Below are 24,018 nucleotides of genomic sequence, written 5' to 3'. Positions count from 1 at the left end.
CTTATTAATATACATATGTATATGTATATATATTAATTGTGAATTACTTGAACATAAATAATTCAAGTAATTAATTAAACACAATTAATTCTATATATATATATATATATATATATTTAATAAGTAGTGCAAATGGAAGACTAAGGCAAAATATTCTAAGGCAATGGACTACACAGTGAGATGGGGCGCAACCTTTGACCAAGTCAAAGGTTGCGACTTCAACAGTGTCCAATGCACATATACAAGCACTGGAAATTTGTCTAAGTACGTGGACACCTTACTGGAGGTATATGGGCGCAAACTTTGACTCCAGTCAAAGTTGGCGCCACCCTCATACAGTAAAGCAACCTGAGCGCCACTTCTCACTAATTCTCTAAGTTGTTTACACTGTGAAGGCCACTCCACTAGAGAATGGAGCGCAACATTTGACCAAAAGTCAAATGTTGCGCCTCCTTTCAATACAGTCCCCTCACACACTTTTACTTGAGATTTATTCTAAGTAAAGGGAATGCAGTAATAAGTAAATGGAGCGCAACTTTGTTATATATATATACAAGTATATATATGTATATAAAGTTGGCGCCACTTCCTGCATATTGTGGAGTTAGATTTATTTTTATAAATCGAATCCGTCCAGGACGAACTCAAGTCGTCCAGGACGAACTCGTTAACCATGGTTAGTTGTTGAGAAGCCTATAAATAGAGCTTGATGTTTTCATTTGAAAACAACTACACACTTTGTAAGTGCACACACTATACACGTTCTCGAGAGTTCAATTAGAAGATCGTATTTATCGAGAGTTTGTAATAGAGTGATTGTAGTCTCTGCAGCCGACACTTGTGTTGGAATTTGTAGCACCCGAGGATTATTTCTAATATAAGAATATTCCCCGACTTGCTGGAGTTATTTATTTACGATTGATTTAACATGGACTGAAACAGATTATCCGCAATTAAATTAAATCGAAGAAATTGGTACGACGTATTCAACCCCCCCCTTCTACGTCTGATTGGACCTAACATTTGTAGTTGCATATATGGTTGCATATGCAACCACCGTATTTTTGGACAATATTTTCAAAAAGGTAGTATTTTTGAAAATATTTTAGAGATTTGAAAATAAGATTGGATAAGGTAGTATTTTTGAAAATAAGATTGAAAAAACAATATACAAGATAATTCCCCTTTAAAATTCTTAATTAAATAATATAAAATAGGAGCTCTTCTTCCAATATTTTAATGTTTCTGATAAATTATTCACTTAATAAAAAGGCGGGGATTAGGTGTTATAATTGGTATTTAAATATCTTAATTAAATAGTATAAAATGATGAGATCTTCCTCCAATATTTATATGTTTTAGATGATTTACTTACTTATTGAAATTGGTAATCGATCCTCCTCTGTCTCCGTTTACTTTTCTCGTTTGATATGTCGGAACTGTTCATAACAGGAAGACTACTGATTTACGTCTAATCTAAGAGGGGTGTATTGGATTGGGATTTTAAAGCATTTTTTTGCATTTATGAAATCCAAGGGTATTCGATTGGGATTGTTTGAAATCCATTAAAATCTTGAGGTATTCAATTGGGATTTCAAATTATGCTACAAAATTTGGTGGTATTCAATTGAGATTTTAAATTATACTTTAAAATCCGATGGTATTCAATTGAGATTGTTTAAAATCCATTAAAATCTGATGGTATTCAAATGCTTATGGATTTTTTTGCATTTCATAAAATGATGGATTTTGTGGCATTCTTCAGTGTATTTCAAGTTTTTTGAAATCCCATCAAAATCATGGGATTTTGAAGCATTGTGCTTAAATCCTATCAACTCTGCGACAATATTTGATCAAGAATCCGCACAAAATCAAAATCAGATACAATCCATTAAAATCCATAGACTAAAAACAATCCATTAAAATCCCAATCGAATACACCCCTCTAAGACTAAATATAGTCATGAGTAAATCATGTTTGATCCGTATTTGTGAATACTTTAATACGGTGAAGTTTTTATGTTTAATCCTAATATAAAATGAAAGATATTAACGAACAAAAGTGTGTGCAGGCAAGCGTGATAAATACAAATAAGAAAAGTATTAAGAGACACGGGGAGTAATAATTTTATAGTTATATTAATGTTGTTATTTTTTTTTTTTGACGAAAAGCGAAGAATTTAATAAATAACTGAAACTCAACCAAGACAAACCCTCGAACTGTCAATTACAACCTGATTAAGAAACAAAAAACGAGCAAAACATATAGCCGCTTTGTTTTCAAATCGCTTAACAAATAGAATATTTAAAGTTTTTAAACCAAAAAGTATTACAATCAAATCTCGAACAATCCAACCTACATAAATTATGAACATAGTAGCATCGCAATCGACCTTCACATAAGCAGCGGCATTTGTAGCCCAATGTTCAGAATTATCAGTTACATCAACTGATATTGGATCAACAAATGACCCCAAAACATGAACAATTTTATGTCGTGAAAGGTGATCTCTTATGATATTAACCACCATGCCATATTTGATACAAGCCTTACGGATCACCAAAATATCATGTAACTCCTTCTTAGAAACGTTACCGAAACCCGTAACAAAACACACGGAAACATCAAAACAAATACAAACATCCCAAAAAGATGGGCACGACCTTGATGACAAAGTACTCAACAAGAACTCACCCAAAACGATTAGATCTTGGTTTTATTGATAAAACTGATAAATAAGAGAGAAGATGGAAGAGCGAAGATGATTAATCAGGAGAGGGGATGAAGAGCGGAGAAGTGGCTGTTAGACCTTTGGAGATCGACCCTCAAAACTGCAATCCCTAGGAATACAGGGCAGTTTAAGTATTAATGTTCTTATTTAATACATGAATATTCACTGTTTGTCATGGTACAATCACATCTTATGCCTCTGCATGTGATTTCTCCATATAACATTTTTCTGTTATATTATCTTTTGATTTCAGATTATATAACAAATTACATGAGAGATTTTTATAAAAACTAAATGAAATGCACACTGAATATTATGTAAATTGGAGTCAAAATTAGTGAGTTATAAATGATCAAAGTCGGTCAAGAAGCTTGAATATATCTCACTCATTTTAACTTTATTTACGTGATTCAAAATCTATTTAATGTATTCTTTACAAAAAAAAAAGGAGTAATTAGCACTTTGCACCCGTTAACTTTTGTCCTTTTTGTGATTTGGTCTCGAACTTTGAATTATAGCAATGTACATCCCATAACTTATCAATTTCAATCACATTGCACCCATTTGACTAACTTCTGTCAAAAACTAACGGTCAACGTTAAAGGTAGGAAGTTTTTAATTTGTAATTAACACTTTGTACCCTTCAACTTTTGTTGTTTTTTCGATTAGGTCTCATTTTACAACCTTTTAACGAATTCACGTCAAATATTAACATTTAACGTTAAATGACACCTAATCACAATTCCAGTTAAAATAATTATAAATGCACCTAATCACAATTCCAGTTTGACGGGAAATAGTAACATTAAATGTTAATATTTGACGGAAATTCGTTAAAAGGTTGTAAAATGATTAAATTTTTTATGTTGGGGAATGCATTCTGCCAATATATAAAAATATGAGACTGAATCGAAAAAATGACAAAAGTTGATGGGTGCAAAGTGCTAGTTTCAAAATAAAACTTTAAGCTTTTAACGTTGACCGTTAATTTTTGACGGAAGTTAGTCAAACGGGTGCAATGTGATTGAAATTCATATGTTATGGGATGTACTTGTTGTAATTTAAATTTTGAGACCGAATCGCAAAAACTACCAAAATTACGAGTGCAAAGTGCTAATTTCTCCAAAAAAAAATGAGATATATAATTTATTTTATGGTCAAGGGCCGATCTTCACAAGGACAAGAGGGGTCAGTCGAGCCTGCTTACATTTTTGTCCATAATTTTATGAGGTAATTGCATATCGTACCCCCTAACACTACTAGAAAAACTGCCTATAACAACGGCTAAAACCTGATGTCTGAAATTTTTTTGTCCGATGTCTATGCGGGGGATGTTAAAAGTATATAGCTTAGACATCGGTTTTTAACTGATGTCAAAGGGAAGGTATAACAACGGTTGTACAAACCAACCGATGTTATTAAGATATATAACATCGTCTGGGACTAATTATTTTAATGATATATACTGATGTCTTTGTGATTAAACAACAAATTTATTTTTTAAAATGATTTTGAATACTTTTTTACACATCGGTTTAAAACTATTATGTGATGCTTTTTATATATCCAGATCATAATTTCTTCTATTCATGACATCACCATCTAAAAAATATGCACCACAATAAATTAAACAACAGCCATCGTACCAATTACCAAGTCAAAACTCTACTCATATATATCAAATACCACAAATTAAAGTAGCTCGTAATCCACAAAAATCACAGCTAGCTAGAAGTACAAATCGTTACTATATATTTGTTGCCTTTCTGAAATCATGGCCACCAAACTTGCTGCCTCCAGGTCGATATGCCCTCCCACCATCATAAGATGCAGATGTCTCCTCAATAGTGAGCCAGGAAGGAACTTGTTGTTTGACTTCCTGCATGAGCTGCACAAGAGTCTTGTAATGGGTTATGCCTGTTCTGCCATACTCCAGTTACGAAAGATCTCAAGGCACGTTCCCTTTCTCTCAGTCATCAAAAAGTATATCATACCACAACATGAAGGAAAACTTCAGGTAATATCAAAATTAAGAATAGAAAATCAGATATTTATTGTAGAATTAAAAAGATATTCAAATTCACAATAAGTTAATAAAGTTATTACAATGTAGCAGCCTCCAACGTGAAGTTGTATATTTACATATCAAGACAGAGAAAGAGCATCAAACTTTGAAATTCAAGACAAAAAAATTGCACTTACCATCTAGCCTTTTTCACCATGTATTGTGTTGCTAAAAAGCCATTTCTGCCTAACCAGCTTTCTATTGAATCAGCTCCCCTCTTGGTCTCCACAAAGATCAATGTCAAAGCATGCTACATTATGACAATTAAAGTGCTTGAATATAATTTAAACAGTCACTTGAACTAAAGAGTGAATGAGGACTGGTATTATATATAGGAATAGGTGAGTCTGCACAGAGACATACATGTACCTTGCCATTATGTAGTTTGAGAGGAAATCTGTCGCAAGTCTCTGCACACGGTAAAAATAAACAAGACAAGAAAAGTAGTGAGATGATAGTGGTCGCGCCCAAGAAATATAAATTAATACTAACATAAGCCACTTCTAAACATAACCCGTTGCAGATTTTTACCATAGAGAAACTATACAAGACAATTATGAAAACTGCATTCTTCTAATTATTACACCAAAGTGGATAACATTTTACATAATACAACTGAAAAACACATCTCTGCTGCTGGATTAGCATCTCTGCAGCTGGATTAGCATCTTCAAGAAAAATAAATTACTAGGAAAGCTTAAATTCTCACATGGATTCACCAGAATAACGCAGAGGTTATAAAATAACGAAAGAAGCTCAAACCCAAACACATAAAAACAAATAAGCTCAAACCCAAACACATAAAAACACACATAGAAATAAGTAATACCCAACTGAGTTAACTTGGTGAGTCCAAATCAACCCAATACTCAGCCTTCTTCTTCAATTTCCAACCATTCCATGCTGAGCTCAACTACTTCCTTCCAGACAATCCCCGTCAATGGCCCTGCTTCGAGCACAAAACTTCAACCTCTCCCAAGCACCACTGCAATATTTCGGAGCAACTTCTATCGGACCCGTACAACACGATATCGGCCTATCGCTAGGGGTGAGCAGGAAAAACCGAAACCGCAAAAAAAACCTAAAAAAACCGAAAAACCACACCGAAAAAAACCAAACCGCAAATAAAACCGAAAATAACCGAGATAAAAAACCGAAATTAGTGGTGCGGTTTTATTTTCGGTTTTATACTAAAACCGCACCGAAATTAACCGAACCGATATATATATATATATATATATATATATATATATATAAATAGTAATAAAACATTTTAGTCATTTTAAAATTTCACATCTAATTTTATATGGAGGTTCTTCTTCGTACTTGCATACTTGCTGAGTCACTTAAATAACCGGGCACCCAAATATTTGGAGGAGCGCTTGATCGAAAACTAGGGCTATTGTGATTTGCCACAAAGTAGAAATATTTCTGCTGTTAATCTGCTGATCAAATTTTATTATGAAACTTATTCTACCTTTTTTTTTTTATGTACTTTTTGAACATTTTTTTATTTGAATTTTATGATTAGTTGATTTTGGGTAATTTTATTGACTTGACATCATCTAATTTCTTGTCAAAATACGTATGTTTTAGTTTTTATTGTGTATTAAGGTTTTTTTAGATGAAAGTATGTAATGTTTCCTATATCCTTATATAGAAACAATAGTAAATAGTAACCGAACATATTGTACATGTTCATGAAAATTTTATATTTTTTTTAAAAAATTCATTATGCACAAGAGTAGAAAATAATAGTGGAAAAACCGAAAAAAAACCGCAACCGACTAATGGTTAACCGCAACCGAAAAACCGTTTTAATTGGTGCGGTTACGGTTAATGATGATTAACCGAACCGAACCGCATTCATCGGTTTGGTAACGGTTAATATCCGGAACCGCACCAAACCGCACCATGCACACCCCTACCTATCGCCATCGCCAAGACACAAATACCCTACAGTCCCCTTCAAATCTGGTTAACGTCGCCGCCGTTAATTAACCACCACCACCACCAATAGATAATAAAAACACATATATACACAACAAACACACATAAAAAGCTTCAATTTCTTCCTTCTTCAGATCCCCTTTCAAAACCCTAATTAGCCGACTACTTGTTTCTTTTAAATCGATTATTCTACTGTAGTGAGGGAGATGGTTAGAGAGGGAGAGATGGAAGAGGGAGATGGTGAGAGGTAGTGCTACAGCGGAGAGAGAGAGTTATCGAGAGAGGGGAGACAAAGTGAGAGAATGTCCGAGAGAGAAATAGAAAAGGGGGAGAATTTTTATGATATGTTTTATTTTTTGGTTGAGTCCAACGAGTGTTGTGTAATAAGGGAGAACTGTGCTGTGCTTTTTTTTCTTTTTTTAATACTGATAATAAGATATCAGTTATTTAAGAAATTGATGTCTAAAATATGGTTTAACATCGTGTTAAAAAAAATTGATGTTAAAAAGACATATAACAGCAGTGGTTTTATGAATGATGTTAAAATCCTGATGTTGTATCTAGTTTTTCTAGTAGTGTAACTATCCTTCAAAAACGATATCGTACTCATACTTTGAGAAACTCAACTCGCACCCCCTATCTTTACATTTCAAGAACGATACGCACCCCCCTCCGTTAAATTCCGGTAACTTCCGTTAATTTCCGTTAAAATACTCCCTCCGTTTCAATTTACATGTCCTTTTTGCTTTTCGAGGAGTGAAATTGACTAATTTTTGACCAACTATTTAGAAAATATTTATTTATTATTTTAGGAAATAGAAAGTTACATATTAATATAGACTAGATTTACTTTTTTGATGAATGTTTTTCAAAATTTTTGTTTAATTAAGCTATCCCCAAGTCAAAATGATTTTACATATCAAATTTTTGTTAAATAAAAGTGTATATATTTATAATAAATATCACAAATATTTATTTTTTATATTTAAAATAGCGTATATTTTAAGTACTTAATACACATATTACTAAAAATTTAAAATCATTTGATATGTAAAATCATTTTGACTTGGGGATAGCATAATTGAACAAAAATTTAAAAAAAAATATCATCAAAAAGTAAATCTAGTCTATTTTAATATATAACTTTCTATTTCCTAAAATAATAGATAAATATTTTCTAATAGTTGGTCAAAAATTAGTCAATTTGACTTCTCGAAAAGCAAAAGGGACATGTAAATTGAGACGGAGGGAGTATTTTAACGGAATTTAACGGAGGTGGGTGCATATCGTTCTTGAAATATAAAGATAAGGGGTGCGAGTTGAGTTTATCAAAGTATGAGTACAATATCGTTTTTGAACGATAGTTAGGGGGTGCGATATGCAATTACCTCTAATCAATCAATATACTTATATAAGGGAGAAGCGAGGGGCGTGTAGGAGCGCCTCTCAGATAGCTCCGTTCTATTTTTCCAATTTTCTGAAATTTTCGGATGAAAAATATCAAAAATAAGAGCTACTTTTTCTTTTGTTTCAGATTAATTGATATGGTATATATCTTGGCATTAATTAATCTGATTTTTCTTGAGATTATTTATGGAATATAGTAACTTGCAAGTTTTTTAATCTGATTCTGTTTTATATTAATTGATATGGTATATATCTTGGCATAAATTAATCTTATTCAGTTTCAAATTATTTATGAAATATAGTAACTTGCAAGTTTTTTAATCTGATTTTATTTCAAATTGTTTAATTATGAAAAAGAGTAGCACACAAGTCTCTCTGCACCTATATATAAATACCCGTTGTAGGGTTTTTCTTGAGATTATTCGTGCCTTTTTTTTTCACTCATGAATTATAGTCCAATTTTTAATTTTATATATTAATATTGGTATTGTATCAAGATGTTTGTAATACAAAATTTATTTTATTTTAAAAATATTAATTCTAAACGATTAATATAATTTTTATAGACTGCCACAAATTTATTTTATCTTACAAATATTAATTTTGAATCATTGATATAATTTTTATAGGCCGCCGCAAAGCGCGGCTTCTCAACTAATTATATATATATACTCACAGGATGCATATATTAAAATTGATCTCTTTAAAGTTTCTTTGTGCAATATTAAATTTTTAAGTAGGGATAAAGATATAATAAGTAGGGACAAAAAATAACGAGTGTGACTAGTTTTATGAGGGTAACTAGCTAGTCTTGCCCTAGTTTTTTTGAGTAAAGGATAGTACTAGATTTTGAGAAAAAACATCAAAATACTAGTATTGGAGATAATGTTGTGAAAAGATAAAGATCACATAGTTTGAATATTAATTTTTTTTGTGATATAATTTTGGCATCAAACATTCTAATCAAGAGAACATGACTTATTTATTAGATAAGGATTTAGATGTTCAAAAAAGATAAACAGGACATAACCTTTATTAAATCAGTCAGACTTGGGGGTGATTATTCGGTTTGGTTCATCAAAAACCGTACCGAATAACAAAAAAAAATTTGGTTCAGTTAACCAATCTATATATTTCGATCCTGTTTTCGGTAGCGAAAAATTTGAAATTATTTTTTTAGTTATTCGATTTATACCGCGATTGATCGAAAAATCGAATGGTTAACCCAATTTTCAATATTTAATAATATTTTATTAATATTAATAATATATATCAGTTATTTACAAGGTATTGTATACTACCATCAAGTGTCAATTTTTTTTTTTAAGTCCATAGCCTCCATAACCTTATCCACATCCATGCGGACGTATCGTTTCTTACCCATCTCTCCCAGCATTTTATTCTGGCATATGAACTCAGGTAAGGTGCCATTCACAACATAATGTAGAATATCACGTCCATACATTCCATAGCCCACTAGAGTATCCAAATAAACCACTTGTTCGGAGAAAATAGATGATATGCCTGTTAACTTGCCTTCATCAAGGCTTTTGATTGCCTCATCACATAGAACACCATTCTTATTGAAAGAGAAATCTGTATACATCTTGGTTTTCCCTTTTGCGGACGAATTAAACTGAGCAAGGTTAAGGTTCCATGGTAGGTTATCAGTTTTAAAGTAGGGGGAAAAGCTGACTCGTCCACGCCAAAAGGATTTCGTTTTCATTTGAGCAATTTTTTAGGGGAGGGTCATCGACCACCTCGCCTGGTCCCAAATATAGCTCCGTTTCTTATAGGAGAGGGGAAAACCATCCCCATGTCCCTATTTAATAGGAATCGCATGTCTCCAAGGTCATCCTGAACCTCAGAGAAGACAATGAGATTGTTCATTCCGTAATTCACCATGTATTCAACAGTCGAATTCATATGTCGGGTAACACATGAAATTCTTCGATAAGTCTTTCCTTCCTTGAAATTGTTTGCATGGATTGTGTTAAATAACCCATACGCCTCCAGCTGATTATCCTGCAGCATGATGTACTCTTGCATGCTTATAGTTTCAAAAATGCGCCGGTCAGTAGTCTCAATGTGAGTAAGATCCCATTTGTGTTTCTGAGCCATAATGGCTTGCTCCTCAGTTAAACAAGGAATCGGCCCCATGGCTGCCCAGAGTTTCTCGCCAGCATCATTCCGGACAACAACCCCTATACCACTAGTGTTTCCATTTGGTAATGGAACATGTGAAACCACACAATACACGTTGATTTTAACGAATGTTTTATCAGGAAGCTCCTAGAGATGTTCCATACTTAGAGTGAAAAGAAAGCAGAGAGAAGAAATAAACGAAAATATTTGAGAAGATTGGGATAAGTGTGAGCAAGAAGCGTGAAGTTGGTAGTAGTGTATATAGGACACAAAAGATGGTGGATGGCTCATTTATGCCCTCTAGAGCCGTGCACCATGTCAGTAGACCTGCACTATATCCCCGCCCTGACCAAACCAAATCTTGGATAGTACAGGAGCCTTGCTTTGCATGGGAGACTGATGAAGAAACTGAAGAACCATTGGGAAATAAAGTTTTCGGCGGTTCACTGACATGACTAAAGGAGACTATGGGGGTGTTTGGCTGGGCTTTTAAGCCCAGCTTCTAGCTTATAAGTCAACTTCTACTTATTTCGTAGTGTTTGGGTAAAGAAATTATAAGCACTTCTGGCGACCTATAAGCTGGAGTTTTGGAAGTTAGAAATGCTAGCTTTTTTCTTGACTTATTTTTTTTTTCGAAATTTAACTTCACAACGATGTGTATGATCATTCTAAAAGATAGTTTATAATATTAATTTTATTATTATTTTAGCAATTTTTATACCTAATAAGTCGTGAATTTTAATGAATTTATCCAAACACTTAAACAGCTTATAAGTACAAAATTACTTATCACTTTTAATCAAGAAATCACTTAAAAGCAATAAGTAACTTCTTTTAAGTTAAGCCAAACGGCCCCTGTGTAAAGTCTTCCTTTTATTTTTGAAAAACTGGTCACCTGCAAAAATATAAGGCGTCACGAATAGAAGCCCCTGATTAGATATGGGCCTCCAATTCAATCCATCAAGATGTGGCCTAGAAAGCCCTCATTACAAGCCTGAGAGCTCCTTTCTTTGCGAGCTGATCTACATTTATATTCAGAGTGCTCGGAATGTGTTTAAGAGACACATGCCCATTAAAAAGAGCAGAAGTATCAAAGTCTTGGACCAACATGGGATAATCAATACTCAGACCTTTGTAAATAGAGTTGATAGCCATGATAGAATCAGAACATATGACCACTTTTTGCATGCAAAGATTGTGTAGTAGGATTTCATTCATCACATATAAAATTGCCTCAATTTCCGCCTCATGTGCACTCAACACCGTCACTGGACCTGAGAAAACCAAAATAGTTCCCCTGTGTGTCTCACTATTGAACCTCCAATTCTCCCACAAAGCATACATGTCTAAGATTCATTCCAGGAACCATCTACCATACAAATAATCTCATATGCATTCTTAAGAAAAGTATGGAAATTATGAGTGTCCTGATAATGTTGTAGAGTTAGGGTTTTTATTGGATTTACCTTCCAGAGCAGAGTCCAACCACACGGAAAAATATGAAATATATCATTAATAATCAGTAATTGAAATTCATAATAAAATATGAAATAATGATAATTAAAATTTATGAACTACTGCTCCTATAAATTAGAGCCGCGTGAGGTTTGTAGGTAGAAGGTGAAGGTGTAATAAAAGTGTAACCTTGGGTGATATAGGCCACCTTGGTAATCAGTACGGGTGTCGGTATACAGGTATAGGCATAGGTATATGAATCCATTCCCGCAGTGCCCAGCTTCAAAGTTCAGTTTCCGACAATGCCCACCTTCTTGTTCATCTTCTTATTTTACCGACCTTTTTCATTCTCTCACCTTATTTCATTCTCTCTCCTCCACCCAACCTATCTCCTACATTTCAATTTAAAATAAATCATAATGTATAATTTTTATATTTCATAACAATATTAATTTTATTTTTAAAATATATTTACTGTAATTATATTATTATTACAAATTTTTATTTTTTATTTTAAAATCACTTAATTAATTTAAATTTCCTTATGGACATGTCACTAATTTTTAAAGAGTTTTGAATTTAATGATTATAAAAATAGTATTAATAATTTCTTTTTGAATTTATAATTATAGATTTTTAAATTATTATTATATTAATTTCTTGTGAATTGTCAAATCCAACTTTTGAGTGAGCAGCTTTTCAGTGGGTAGTCTATTTCAACTATTTTTAAAGAAAAATCATTAGCTTTTCAATGTGTTGTCACTTCAAAATTTTTCAGCGTGTTGTCCCTTCATATTATTATTGCTTGTATGAAAATATTCTATAAATAACATCCACCGGAGTTTAGAATCAAATAAACTCATATGGCTTAGTTCATGAAGAATCAACTATCAATTGGTCTTGGTTTTTATGCCATCTTCGAATATATGTATGTCAAAATAGAAAGGGTGTCTGTATTATTTCTGATTGACATCCTGGAATCATCAAAGCCATGAAAAGGGTGGAAAATGACTTTGCCGGTGAATGGGGCATACATCGATTTTGTTTGTTGCATGTACATAGCAATTTTAGTTCTGCTTTTCCAAGTTCACATTTGAAGATGTTGTGTTGGGTGGCTGGTAATTATCTCAGTTACGAAAGTTTGAGATAGCCATGACGCAAATCAGAGAGCTTAATCCTGATGCAGAAAGATGGTTGCGAAAGACGTAGTTCACGATGCCGAGGATATGATGATTGGTTGATGTATTCTAATTATATGTGTTTTTCTCTGGGTGTATTTTATTTCCTATGTAATGAATTTTATTTTAATGTTTAAGTGGTGTATTTTATTTCTATGTAATATATTATGTTTTAGTGTTTATGTGATGCATTTATTTAATATAAGTTTTTAATATTATGCAATATATTTATTTAATGATTTTTATTTTAATATAATTTTAATTTTATTTTAATAAACTTTAAATTTAAATTACAAATAAAAATATAAGGTGGAAGTTAAAATGGGAGTAAATATAAATTGGTTTAGTTAAAATGAGAAAAGAAGTGATGGAATAGGTGAAGAGAGAGTGGAAAAGGGTGAGAGAGTGAAAAATGTGGGTAGATTGGGAATTAAACGAAATGTTGGGTAGTCCGAGAAAGTAAACAACATGTTGGGCGCTGCAGCCTGTAGTAAAGGATTCTAGGTATAACTCGACTGTATTGCTTACTGGACATCTGACAACCCCCCGCCCCCCTCTTTTTTTCTCCTAGGTATAGCTTGACTGTATTGCTTACTGGACATCTGACAACCCCTTTTTTTTCTCCTTTCCCCTCCCCTTCCTCGGTAATCATGAAGTGCACTGTTTTTTGTTACTCTTGTTTCAATCATTATCTTTTGCTCGACTATATGTAGTATTTGGTTGTGGTGAATGATCCCGGAAGGAATGAAATGAAAAATGAATTGTATTATAGACAATTGTTAAGGAATTTTATTCCTTTCTCCATTTCATTTCTTACATCATGTGCTAGATTTGACACCTTTAATTTGAGATGAAATGCTCTATTCTCACATCCTCAATTTCTTCTCAAATCGCATCATAGCAATTTCGCACTTCCTTAAAATTTTTCAAAACTTTCTTCCTATCTCTATTATCTCTATTAGTTTCAAATATTTTTACTCATTGCATTGCATTCCATTCCATCCTCCTCGACCAAACACAATAATAGGGTTTCTCCATTATATTCTGAAAAAGAAGATGAACACCACTTCCCTTTCATCTTTTTCCCTCCCCACCGCTTCCTCCACTTCCTCACCATGTTCAAAATTAAAAGTATTAAATTTTATTTTTAAAATTTGAAACTTAAAAATTCTAAAACATTTTTTTACGAAAGATATTTAACTGGAAAATAATTTGATTTTTCAATACTGATATATCTTACCAGATAGAAACATTTTCAAAAAAATCAGAAAAATCGTCATCCCACCGCGTTAACTTTTGGCATGTTTTTGCAGCGTCCAACCACACGCGCCGCCGGCCACTTTCGGACCCTCACCACTACCAGTATTCCCATCTCCTCTGCTTACCCCACCTCCGAATCCACCCATCTTCTCCACAAGTTGCGTGATCTTTGCACGCGCCATCATCTCCAAGAAGCCATCACTCTATTCCACGACTTCAAAACACTTCATTTACCACAAGCGTATGCCACCTTGTTTCATGCCTGTGCTAACTCCAAAAGCCTCCAGCGCGGCGATGCCTTGTATCACCACATGCTTACGCACAACCCCTTTTGCGCAAATGACATGTATACAGCTAATCATGTGATTAATATGTATGCGAAATGTGGGAGATTGGAATGTGCACGGAAGGTGTTTGATGAGATGTCTGACAGAAATGTTGTTTCTTGGACTGCTATGGTTTCTGGGTATGCTCAACAAGGGAGAGGTGATGACTGTTTTGGGGTTTTTTCGAGTATGGTGTCTGACTGTCGTCCCACTGATTTTGCGTATGCAAGTGTACTTACTGTGTGTGATGGTGATCGTGGTAGGCAGGTACATGTACATGCCTTGAAAACCTCTTATGATAATTATGTTTATGTTGCCAATGCTCTCATTACAATGTACTGGAAGAATTGTTGTAATACTGGTGGTGGTGATGATGATGAAAAGGTTGAGGCTTGGATTGTTTTTGACGGCATGCAGTATAAGAATCTCATTACTTGGAATTCTATGATTGCAGGTTTTCAGCAGAGTGGACATTGGGTTGAAGCTTTGAATTTTTTTTCCTGGATGAGACATGATGGTGTTGGGTTTGATCGTGCAACGCTTCTTGGTGTCATATCTTCCTTATGGGGTAAAAATTGTGATGATGCTAGTTTGGTGTTGCAATGCTGTCTTCAAGTCCACTGTCTGACGATAAAGACGGGATTCGTTTCTGAAATAGGAGTAACAACTGCGTTAACAAAAGCTTACTCCAATCTTGGAGGAGATGTTGCTGAGTGTTACAATCTTTTTCTTGATAGTAGTGGAAATCGAGATGTAGTTTCTTGGACTGGAATAATAACCACATTTTCTGAAAGGAATCCAGAAGAAGCTCTCTTCCTTTTTCAACAATTTTGTCGAGAGGGCTTTTCTCCAGACCGTTATACATACTCCATTGTGTTAAAGGCTTGTGCTGGCTTAGTAACTGATAGACATGCATCCGCTATACATTCAAAGGTTATCAAAGCAGGGTTTGAAGATGACACTGTACTAGCGAATTCATTGATCCATGCATATGCAAGAACTGGATCGATCGTGAGGTCCAAAAGAGTATTTGATGAGATGGATTATCGAGATACAGTTTCTTGGAATTCGATGTTAAAGGCTTATGGCTTGCATGGACAAGCTAAGCAAGCATTGTCCACCTTTGATCAAATGAATGTCCAACCTGATGCAACCACCTTTGTAGCCCTCCTCTCGGCCTGTAGTCATGCTGGATTGGTAGATGAAGGTTCTAAAATTTTTAATACTATGGGCAGTAATTATGGAATAGTTCCTAAACTTGATCACTTTGCATGTATGGTTGATATACTTGGACGGGCTGGTCGTATTCCTGAAGCCGAGAAGGTTATTAAAGAAATGCCTATGGAAGCTGATTCTGTTGTGTGGAGCACTTTGCTTGCGGCATGTCGTAAACATGGTAAAACCGAGCTGGCTAACATGGCTGCCTCAAAACTAATGGAATTGGATCCAAAAAGATCACTAGGATACGTTATGATGTCAAACTTATATTGCTTAACCGGTAGCTTTGGTGAAGCAGGCCTTGTACGAAAGGAAATGAAAGGGCAGGGAGTAAAGAAGGAACCTGGTTTGAGCTGGACTGAGTGTGGTAGTCGAGTCCATGAATTTGCATCTGGAGGTTTAAGACATCCCCAAGGAGATGCTATCCGCAAGAATCTTGAAGAGCTAGTGAAGCAGTTAAAAGGTGTGGGTTATGTCCCTGAGACAGTCTTAGCACTGCATGATGTTGAAGAAGAGCACAAGGAAGAGCAGTTGTATCATCACAGTGAGAAGCTGGCTTTGGTGTTTGCCTTGATGAATAGTGGTCATTCTCAACGCAATGACGGTATTATTAGAATTATCAAGAACATTAGAATTTGTGTCGATTGTCATAACTTTATGAAGTTTGCATCTGGGTTAATCCAAATGGAGATTGTTGTGAGGGATTCCAATCGATTCCACCACTTTCGAGAGAGGGCATGCTCCTGTAATGATTACTGGTAACATAAGTTGATCTACACATCCAAATAATTAGGGTTGTAAATGAAAACAGTCTGAATGATTTATGATCAACCCGATTACAGGCGGCATTACCATCTAGATATCTACTAGGCAAGGGTCAAGGGCTGTTAGCTGCCAGAAACTGTCTTGGAAGAAAATTCAGCTCTTCTTGTGTGTCCCATACTTTAATAGCTGAGCTGGTTGAAAACGAGAGTTTTAGGTCATTTTCGCAGATAAAAATGTTTGCACAGGCGTAAGATTGTGCAAGAGAGGCAGTTTATGTTACTGAAACTCCAAATGGTGCCATGTTTATTTGTTACATGTGCGTAATGAATCAACTCTTAATGGTAAATGGTTAATACTGGTCTACAACTATCCGTCATTCTTTTTGGTTCCTTAGCCATAGTAATTAAAGATATGAAATATTTTTTTTTTTTTCCTACCATCATATGCTACAGTTAGGGTTAGGCACATATACCATTCTATGTTTTAGCGATGATTTACAAGTGCAGTAAATATAGGGTAAATGAACCAGAAATTTTCTGTACTAGAAAAGTTGATAATTGCTTTTACTTTTTCTTTTGCAGTTTGCTAGTAAGGTTTTTGCACTCTTACTTCTTTGTACTTGGACAATTCATGAAACATAGTGTTATTTACCCTGTGTGATAATTGTTTATTGCAGAACGAAAGAGATCCAAAGTTTATGTTTGTTACAATAAGTAACAGCTGCAAAGCTTAAAGTTTGTTACACATATAGCAGCTTTGGAAACTGTTATATACAGTATACAGATTTTACATCTGAGAAGCAGGTATTCTCTTTTCATGTATACTTAAAAACTAACAAAATGATAATAATCCTTAATAAAATACATTATTCTTTATTTATTTGTTTTTTTTGAAAACACACTTACGCACCAATCTTGTCTTCAAACCCTCCGGTAAGGAGAGCAAGGGTGATACCATTGACCAAGAGGTATGTTTCTGTGCAAAGTTAACATGCTTAGGAACACAGTATATGGTAAGCATAAATGGATTAGATGAAATCAGAAACCTTCATATTCTATCCAGAACACTTTATTTATGGAATTCTTGAATGGCAGAAACAGCTCCAGTAATGGCCTCAAATCTTCGCCTTTCCTTCATGATCATCTTGGCAACATCAAGAGCCTGCCGTTCACATTTTGCTCGTGTAGCAGTATCAGTTATAGACTCAAAATCCTCTACATGAGCTACCCCTACAATTCTCCTGTATTTTGAAGATAATCTGGTTAGACTATTGTAACAAACACTATATTTTAGAAGCACTGGAATGCATTTAAGAAAATCACATCAGGTATGTATATTTCGCATTGCAGCTGAAGTTTCTTGTTTGCACCCATAAATCAGTTGGTCCAGAAAAATAGAATCAGAATTCCGTACTATGAAAGATGGAACCATGTTCGATATGAAATATAATTACCGTCTGACCTTATCATTTTGGCAGCAGCAAATCCAAGAGTGTCATGGAGCAAATCTTTTATGTATTTCCGCTTCACAAGCAGCTGAAGCTCTGCATTGTTATAGATTTCTGGAAGGTAAGCTTCTCCAGAGCTATTATTAGAGTCATCCCAGAGAGCAGTAAACTTTTTATCAAACAGAGTCCATATCTCAACTATGGTCCTCAAAATCCACTCTTTGTATAGCTGCACAACACATATAATTTTATTCTGACAACTGAAATCGATCCAGATTGACTCTAAACTCTTGAACCTTATATCTTAGAAACAGAGATGGGATCAACATACTTTTCGATCATTCCCATGGTTTGCATGTCCATCCTGTGCAAAGTATGCCAGAAACAAGTTTCCAATGAAGGCTCCGATATCAAATCCCATTGGCCCATAAAAGGAAAATTCAGGATCTATGACTTGAGTCGAATCACGGGTGACCATGACAGAACCGGTATGGAGATCACCATGAATTAGAGCTTGTGCTCTTTCACAGAACCTGGAGACAGAATAAGTAAGCTAAGCTGGATATCATAATTCACATACAACAAAAGAGAGCTCTGTAGGCCGCATAGTACCTTGATTTTAGTTCAGCAACTTCAAGCTTCAAGATATTATCTTCCCGGACTGCTTGAGCATCACTATCAAGGTAAGGGGAAGTCCAGTAACTATGTTGAGACTCTCTGTAAGGATCAGAGAAGATCACTTGCTCAGTGAGCCTGCACATTTCCACATTTCCACAAAATTTCGCCACTGCAGAAAGGCCAATTGTCAAATCACTGATAACAAGCTTGCCACAAACAAGTTTCTTTCAAATTTTCATGTAGTTCACCTGAACTTCTGTGCTGCGTGGTGGTAAGATGAAGAAGCGACGAGAAGAAAAGAGTCCTCGCCATGAATTCTGACATGTGTTCTGCGAGCAGTGGATACTCAATTCCAGAAATAAGTCCTTTCCTCAAAACTATATGCGGAGGCTCCAAGTAGCGCATACCAATTACACTCATAGTTCTGTCATAGTAATAAACTGTGGGAACTGGGAACATGAGCAGGGCAGAGACGGCCCTGCTCTCTTAGGGCCTCGGCCTCGAAGTAAGAACGTTCCTTCGACATCGACCATGATTCCCCCATACTCCGTACGTAAGGGAGAGCCTACAAGAGACATTTCAAACACGTTAAAGAGAACATTCAAATACTAATACCAGTATAAAACTGAGAATTTGAAATAACACCTCAAATCATGTCATTTGAAATGAAATACATGTTTTCAAACGCAATCTAATTTACCTGCTTGATGACGAGAGAAGCAGAGGGAGTAGCAACAATAAACACGAAATTAAGATTGCCATCACCAACTTCTCTGATTTTCAAGTCATCGAGATTGTATCCCAACTGGGAACGCAGAGCTGGCGTGGCTTTTATATATTCTACTATGTACTTGTGGTCCAGTGGTCGGAACTCGTTGGATGATGACTCCATTGGTGGCTGGTGGCCGGTGGCTGTGGCTTGCGGGTGGGAAGTGTGTGGTGCGATTTATATAAAAACATGCATGGTTGAATGAGTCAGGGTACGAAATGGAGCGGCATGAACCACGTGGGTCCAATGGCTCCGGAAAGCGAAAGGCGGCTGCATGATTCTCTCATAATTTCCAGTAGTGGCCGTGGAATCAGGATTTTCAACTACAAAAACATTGAAGACCAGCCTAGACATTTTTACTTTTACTTTTCTAATAGTTGGCCAGATCATTATAAATATCAGCCTTTAACCCGTGCAAAGCACGGGCGGGTATATAATTAGTAATTTATTATTTATAATTTAAATTTTAACATCATTTTATTAGTATTTTAGTATTAATGAATTGAATTTTAATTAAATTATATTATTCAACTGATTATATTTTCTCTCGTTTACTTGAAAATGGACAAACCCGAATAAATATATATATACATTAGAATTTTAGTACATTTAATCCGAATTTAGTACACGTAGATTTAAAAATAAAAAAAATCAGAAAATTCAAATCTTTTCCAAACATAGCCGATCGTGTAATACCTTTGAAAGATCCGGTAATCCAATCAATCGAATTTCAACGTAATTTTCTAATCCTGGTTTTTTTGACAACAATAAATTTTAAGATTAGAGTTGAAAAGAGTTATGTAATAGTTGGTGTTTATATTGAAATAAAACACGTTAAAGTTAAAAAAGTTATATGAAGATTCTTGTTAAAAATAGATATTCAAAATTGTATACTTATAACATCATTAAAAAAAATTTAATGAAATATTATATGATAATATATTGTTATGAGTGTTTTTAATATTTGAAACTGTTTAATAATGTAAGACTAATAGACTCCATATTTGTAGAATTGTAGTACAAAAGGAGAGTACCAAACCAAAAAATATAACTAAAACCTTGGACTACAAATTATACACATGTTGCCTTATTATAGTATAGTATAGATTTATGTAAAAAAAAAAAATCTCAATTCTAATAGCATATTTCTTCTGGATTATAGTTTTGGAGCGGTTTTGGTCAATTTATAACTTATGACTATAACAGCATCTCCGACTGGCTCTCTTAATGAGCTCTTAATTTCAAATTTAAAAAGCAAGATAAATAATAGAGCTCCAATGGGCTCCTCCTTGAAACTATATAAAAATTTATGAGTTAATTACACTTTGTAACCCCTAAATTTGCTTCAAACGCAGTTTAATACCTGAACTTTAAAATATGACAATATGCACCCTAAATTTAACATTCTCGTGCAAGTTGTAACTCCTGGTTACTATTCCGTCCAAATCTGCCGTTAACTTTAACTGTTTGAGAGGTAACAGTGTGTATATTAGTTTCCAACAGCTACTTTACCCTTTGTGACCCCGCAAAAATTATGTATTATATTTTGAAAATAAATCTGAACACACACAACGATGTAAAAAAATTTTAAAATATATATCTGGATATAGAATCTGAAAATTTATTTATTTTTACATAAACGATGTAACTTATTTTAAAATTTTAAAATAAATACATTTTTTTCAAAGTATTTTAATATTTTTTACATCGTTCTGTGTGTTCAGAAATAATTTTTAAAATATAATACATAAACTTTGAGGGGCCACAGGGGGGTAAAGTAGCTGTTAGAAACTAATATACACACTATTATCTCTAAAACAGTTAAAGTTAACGGCAGATTTGGACGGAATAGTGACTAGGAGTTACAACTTGCACGAGAATGTTAAGTTTAGGGTGCATATTGCCACGTTTTAAAGTTCAGATACTAAACTGCGTTTGGAGCAAACTTAGGGGTTACAAAGTGTAATTAACTCAAAAATTTAATCATCTCTCCTCTATTTTAAAGAGCATGCAGGAGCTCTTAACATTTTTTTCATGAATATAATATTACTTTCCATCCAACTTTACCACTAACATTTCTCTCTTTTTACTTTTCTCTCTCATTTATATGAATAAAATATGAATAAGAAGCAAGTATAAAGAGGAGCGTTGGAGATGAAATCTTTTTCAATGTCCTAACTCACTATAGGACCCAAATATTATATTATATTTTAAAGAGTGATTTAAGAGCCCCACTAGAGATGCTCTAAGTTGGAATTTAAAATATCGTTTCTGTGATTTTGATTTATTAATGACTTATGGGTTATTAAAAGTATAATAATAAAAATAAAAGTGATTTATGGATAATTTATGACTTGTAGGATTTTTTTATAAAAAAATATTAAAAAAAGAGTCAGTGAAAAAAGTATCTTAAACTAACTTTTGGCCTTAAGTCGGATTCTGGCTTAGTTTTGACTTTGACCTCTGATTTATTACGCAAACAAACATTTTTCAATTTAAATCCAAAAATGACTTAAAACCCAGATTTTAAGCCGAGGCAAACAGGCTCTAAGTCCGTCTACTTTATACATAATACTACTTATAAGCAGTGTTGTAAAAGGCGGAAATTGGACGTAATCGATGAAGCACGGAACAAGGATTAATTGGAAATTAATTGAATTGATCGATGATTAATCGGAGATTTAATCAGTTTAGCGAGTTACGTAACATGGATTAATCGATGATTAATCACCGATTTTCAGAACAAAACTTATAAGATGTCCTAAAACGTATTAAAATAAAACGTATCATTTTGAAAAAAGTTCATATCATAACATGTAATTTTAGAATAATTTTTAGAAAAATAAAATTTAAAACATGATTAAATGTTAATATATTACTACATAACAAATTTTATATCTCAAGAACAATAGTATAAATAAGTTTATTAAGATTATTATACTTCTAATAAATAATAAATTTTAAAAATTTATATAGCCTCATGCGTGGCACGGGTGATAAACTAGTATTATCGTAAAATAAATACGTAACTTACTTATATAATTTTTACAATGAAAGTTTATAACATACATATAAATAATAAAAATGTATTATATTCACTATTTTATTCGAGAAACCAAAGCCAAAATATATTGTAGAAGTAAGATAATTATTTGTTCGTAAAAGAGTAATAAGATTAATCACATATTCAATGATGTTGATTAAAAATTGATGGACTACATTGAACCTCTAACTAGAGGTGAACAAAAAACCGAATAAACCGCAAAACTGACCCAACCCACCTCTTATTTCGCCCGATAAACCGAACTGTTCTAAACTGAAAAATAATGAGGTTCGTTTTTTATTAACCCGAATAGGTTGGGTTGGGTTAGGGCTTTTAATATATCAACCTCCACCCAACCCGTTTAAAATAGTCTTTAGAAATATAAATAATTTCAATAACCAAATCAAAACTTTGAAGTAGCTAGACAACTAGTTGGTTATTACAATATAAGCAATATAAGCAAAAGCATTGTCACATGTAAATGTTAAGGAAACAAGTACAAGGAGTTGAACCAACGCTGTACTCCAGTTTTTTTGCAATACAAGATACACTGTCAGTAACTTAAAGATGGAAAATATCAGGAACAAACTAACAAATATGCTGACAGACAACATTTACGGTAGATTTAAACACAACTTTTGTTTTTTTTTATATGTCATCGTAGCTGATTTTTTTTTTTCAAAAATGGCTATTTTTAAGGAAACTCGTAGAAGAAAACTTTTAGAAAATTAAATGCAACAACAGCGAGACAATTGAAAATAAACTCGATCAACCCGACCCGACCCTACCCGACGTACATATAATAGGGTTGGGTCGGAAATATTTTTCAGAGTTAACGGGTTCAGATTTTTATAAACCGATTATATTGAGTTGGGTTGAATTTTTATTACTAACCCGGCCAACCCAACTCATGTTCACCCTTACCTCTAAGCTATTATTTCGAATTCAGCGAACTTATAAAATATTTTGCTTAACCACAATGATCATATTAGTGGGTTATATTTTAAAAATAATATGTTATTATTATTTTATGTTGTTATAAACAACACACATATATTTTAAGGGACCAGGTCCCTGGCATACGGCTGCCAGGGACTGGTTATCCAACACTCCATTTCCTGGCCGTTGGATGCATATCCAGCGGCCAGGATCATATTAAAAAGTTTAATGTGTCCAGCGCTTTTTTAGCGCTGGACAGGGATTCCCACGTCCAGCGCTAAAAAAGCGCTGGACATGGGAATCCCTGTCCAGCGCTAAAAAAGCGCTGGACACATTAAACTTTTAATAAGATCCTGGCCGCTGGATATGCATATCCAACGGCCAGAAAATAGGCTGTTGGTTAAGCGGTCCACAGCAACCGGTTGCTGTGGACCGCTACCCATATTTTAATATGACAAATTGTTTTGCTAGAGATCTCAATCTAATCAAATATAATTAACATAAAAAATTGATAATAATTATAAATGTCAGAATGATAAACTTTATGTATATTACTGTAAATCATATTTTCCTGTAAATTTTTAGCCAAGAAATGCTCAATGTCATCCGGTATTTGAAGGTAAGTTACTGATTTTGTCTCTTTGCTCCCAAGTTAATTCAATTTTTTGTATAATTCTCGTACCAGCTGACGTGGATTAAAA

General features: G+C 33.9%; 1 protein-coding gene, 1 long non-coding RNA gene and 1 pseudogene across 5 annotated transcripts; 1 reads left to right on the top strand and 2 right to left on the bottom strand.

Moving 5' to 3' along the window:
- Window positions 1-4,310: 4,310 nt before the first annotated feature.
- Window positions 4,311-7,320, bottom strand: LOC135150830 (uncharacterized). Its single transcript, XR_010289213.1, has 4 exons — window positions 6,726-7,320; window positions 5,627-5,833; window positions 5,167-5,207; window positions 4,311-5,047 (listed from the first exon to the last, which is right to left on the bottom strand). It is a non-coding gene; the product is annotated as an uncharacterized LOC135150830 (long non-coding RNA).
- A 6,675-nt stretch (window positions 7,321-13,995) lies between these two features.
- Window positions 13,996-19,805, top strand: LOC108205420 (pentatricopeptide repeat-containing protein At1g71420). Of its 4 annotated transcripts, none has more exons than XR_010292147.1 (3): window positions 13,996-16,340; window positions 17,178-17,304; window positions 17,596-19,805. XR_010292147.1 is itself a non-coding variant. In XM_064093646.1 (2 exons), exons 1-2 carry the CDS (start codon window positions 14,234-14,236, stop codon window positions 17,216-17,218), a joined length of 2,148 nt encoding a protein of 715 aa, XP_063949716.1. In that variant the 5' UTR covers window positions 13,996-14,233; the 3' UTR covers window positions 17,219-19,805. The 4 variants fall into 4 exon arrangements, 2 of the variants coding, with proteins under 2 accessions (XP_063949716.1, XP_017230859.1); XR_010292146.1 differs by adding an exon at window positions 16,579-16,817 and having other exon boundaries at window positions 13,996-16,494; window positions 17,178-19,805; XM_064093646.1 differs by having other exon boundaries at window positions 17,178-19,805.
- Window positions 17,510-19,458, bottom strand: LOC108205422 (methylthioribose kinase-like; annotated as a pseudogene).
- Window positions 19,806-24,018: the final 4,213 nt, after the last annotated feature.

The sequence above is a fragment of the Daucus carota genome, chromosome 1, assembly GCF_001625215.2.
Source record: "Daucus carota subsp. sativus chromosome 1, DH1 v3.0, whole genome shotgun sequence".
NCBI classification, from domain to species: Eukaryota; Viridiplantae; Streptophyta; class Magnoliopsida; order Apiales; family Apiaceae; genus Daucus; species Daucus carota.
This window is presented reverse-complemented; position numbering and strand designations above follow the sequence as displayed.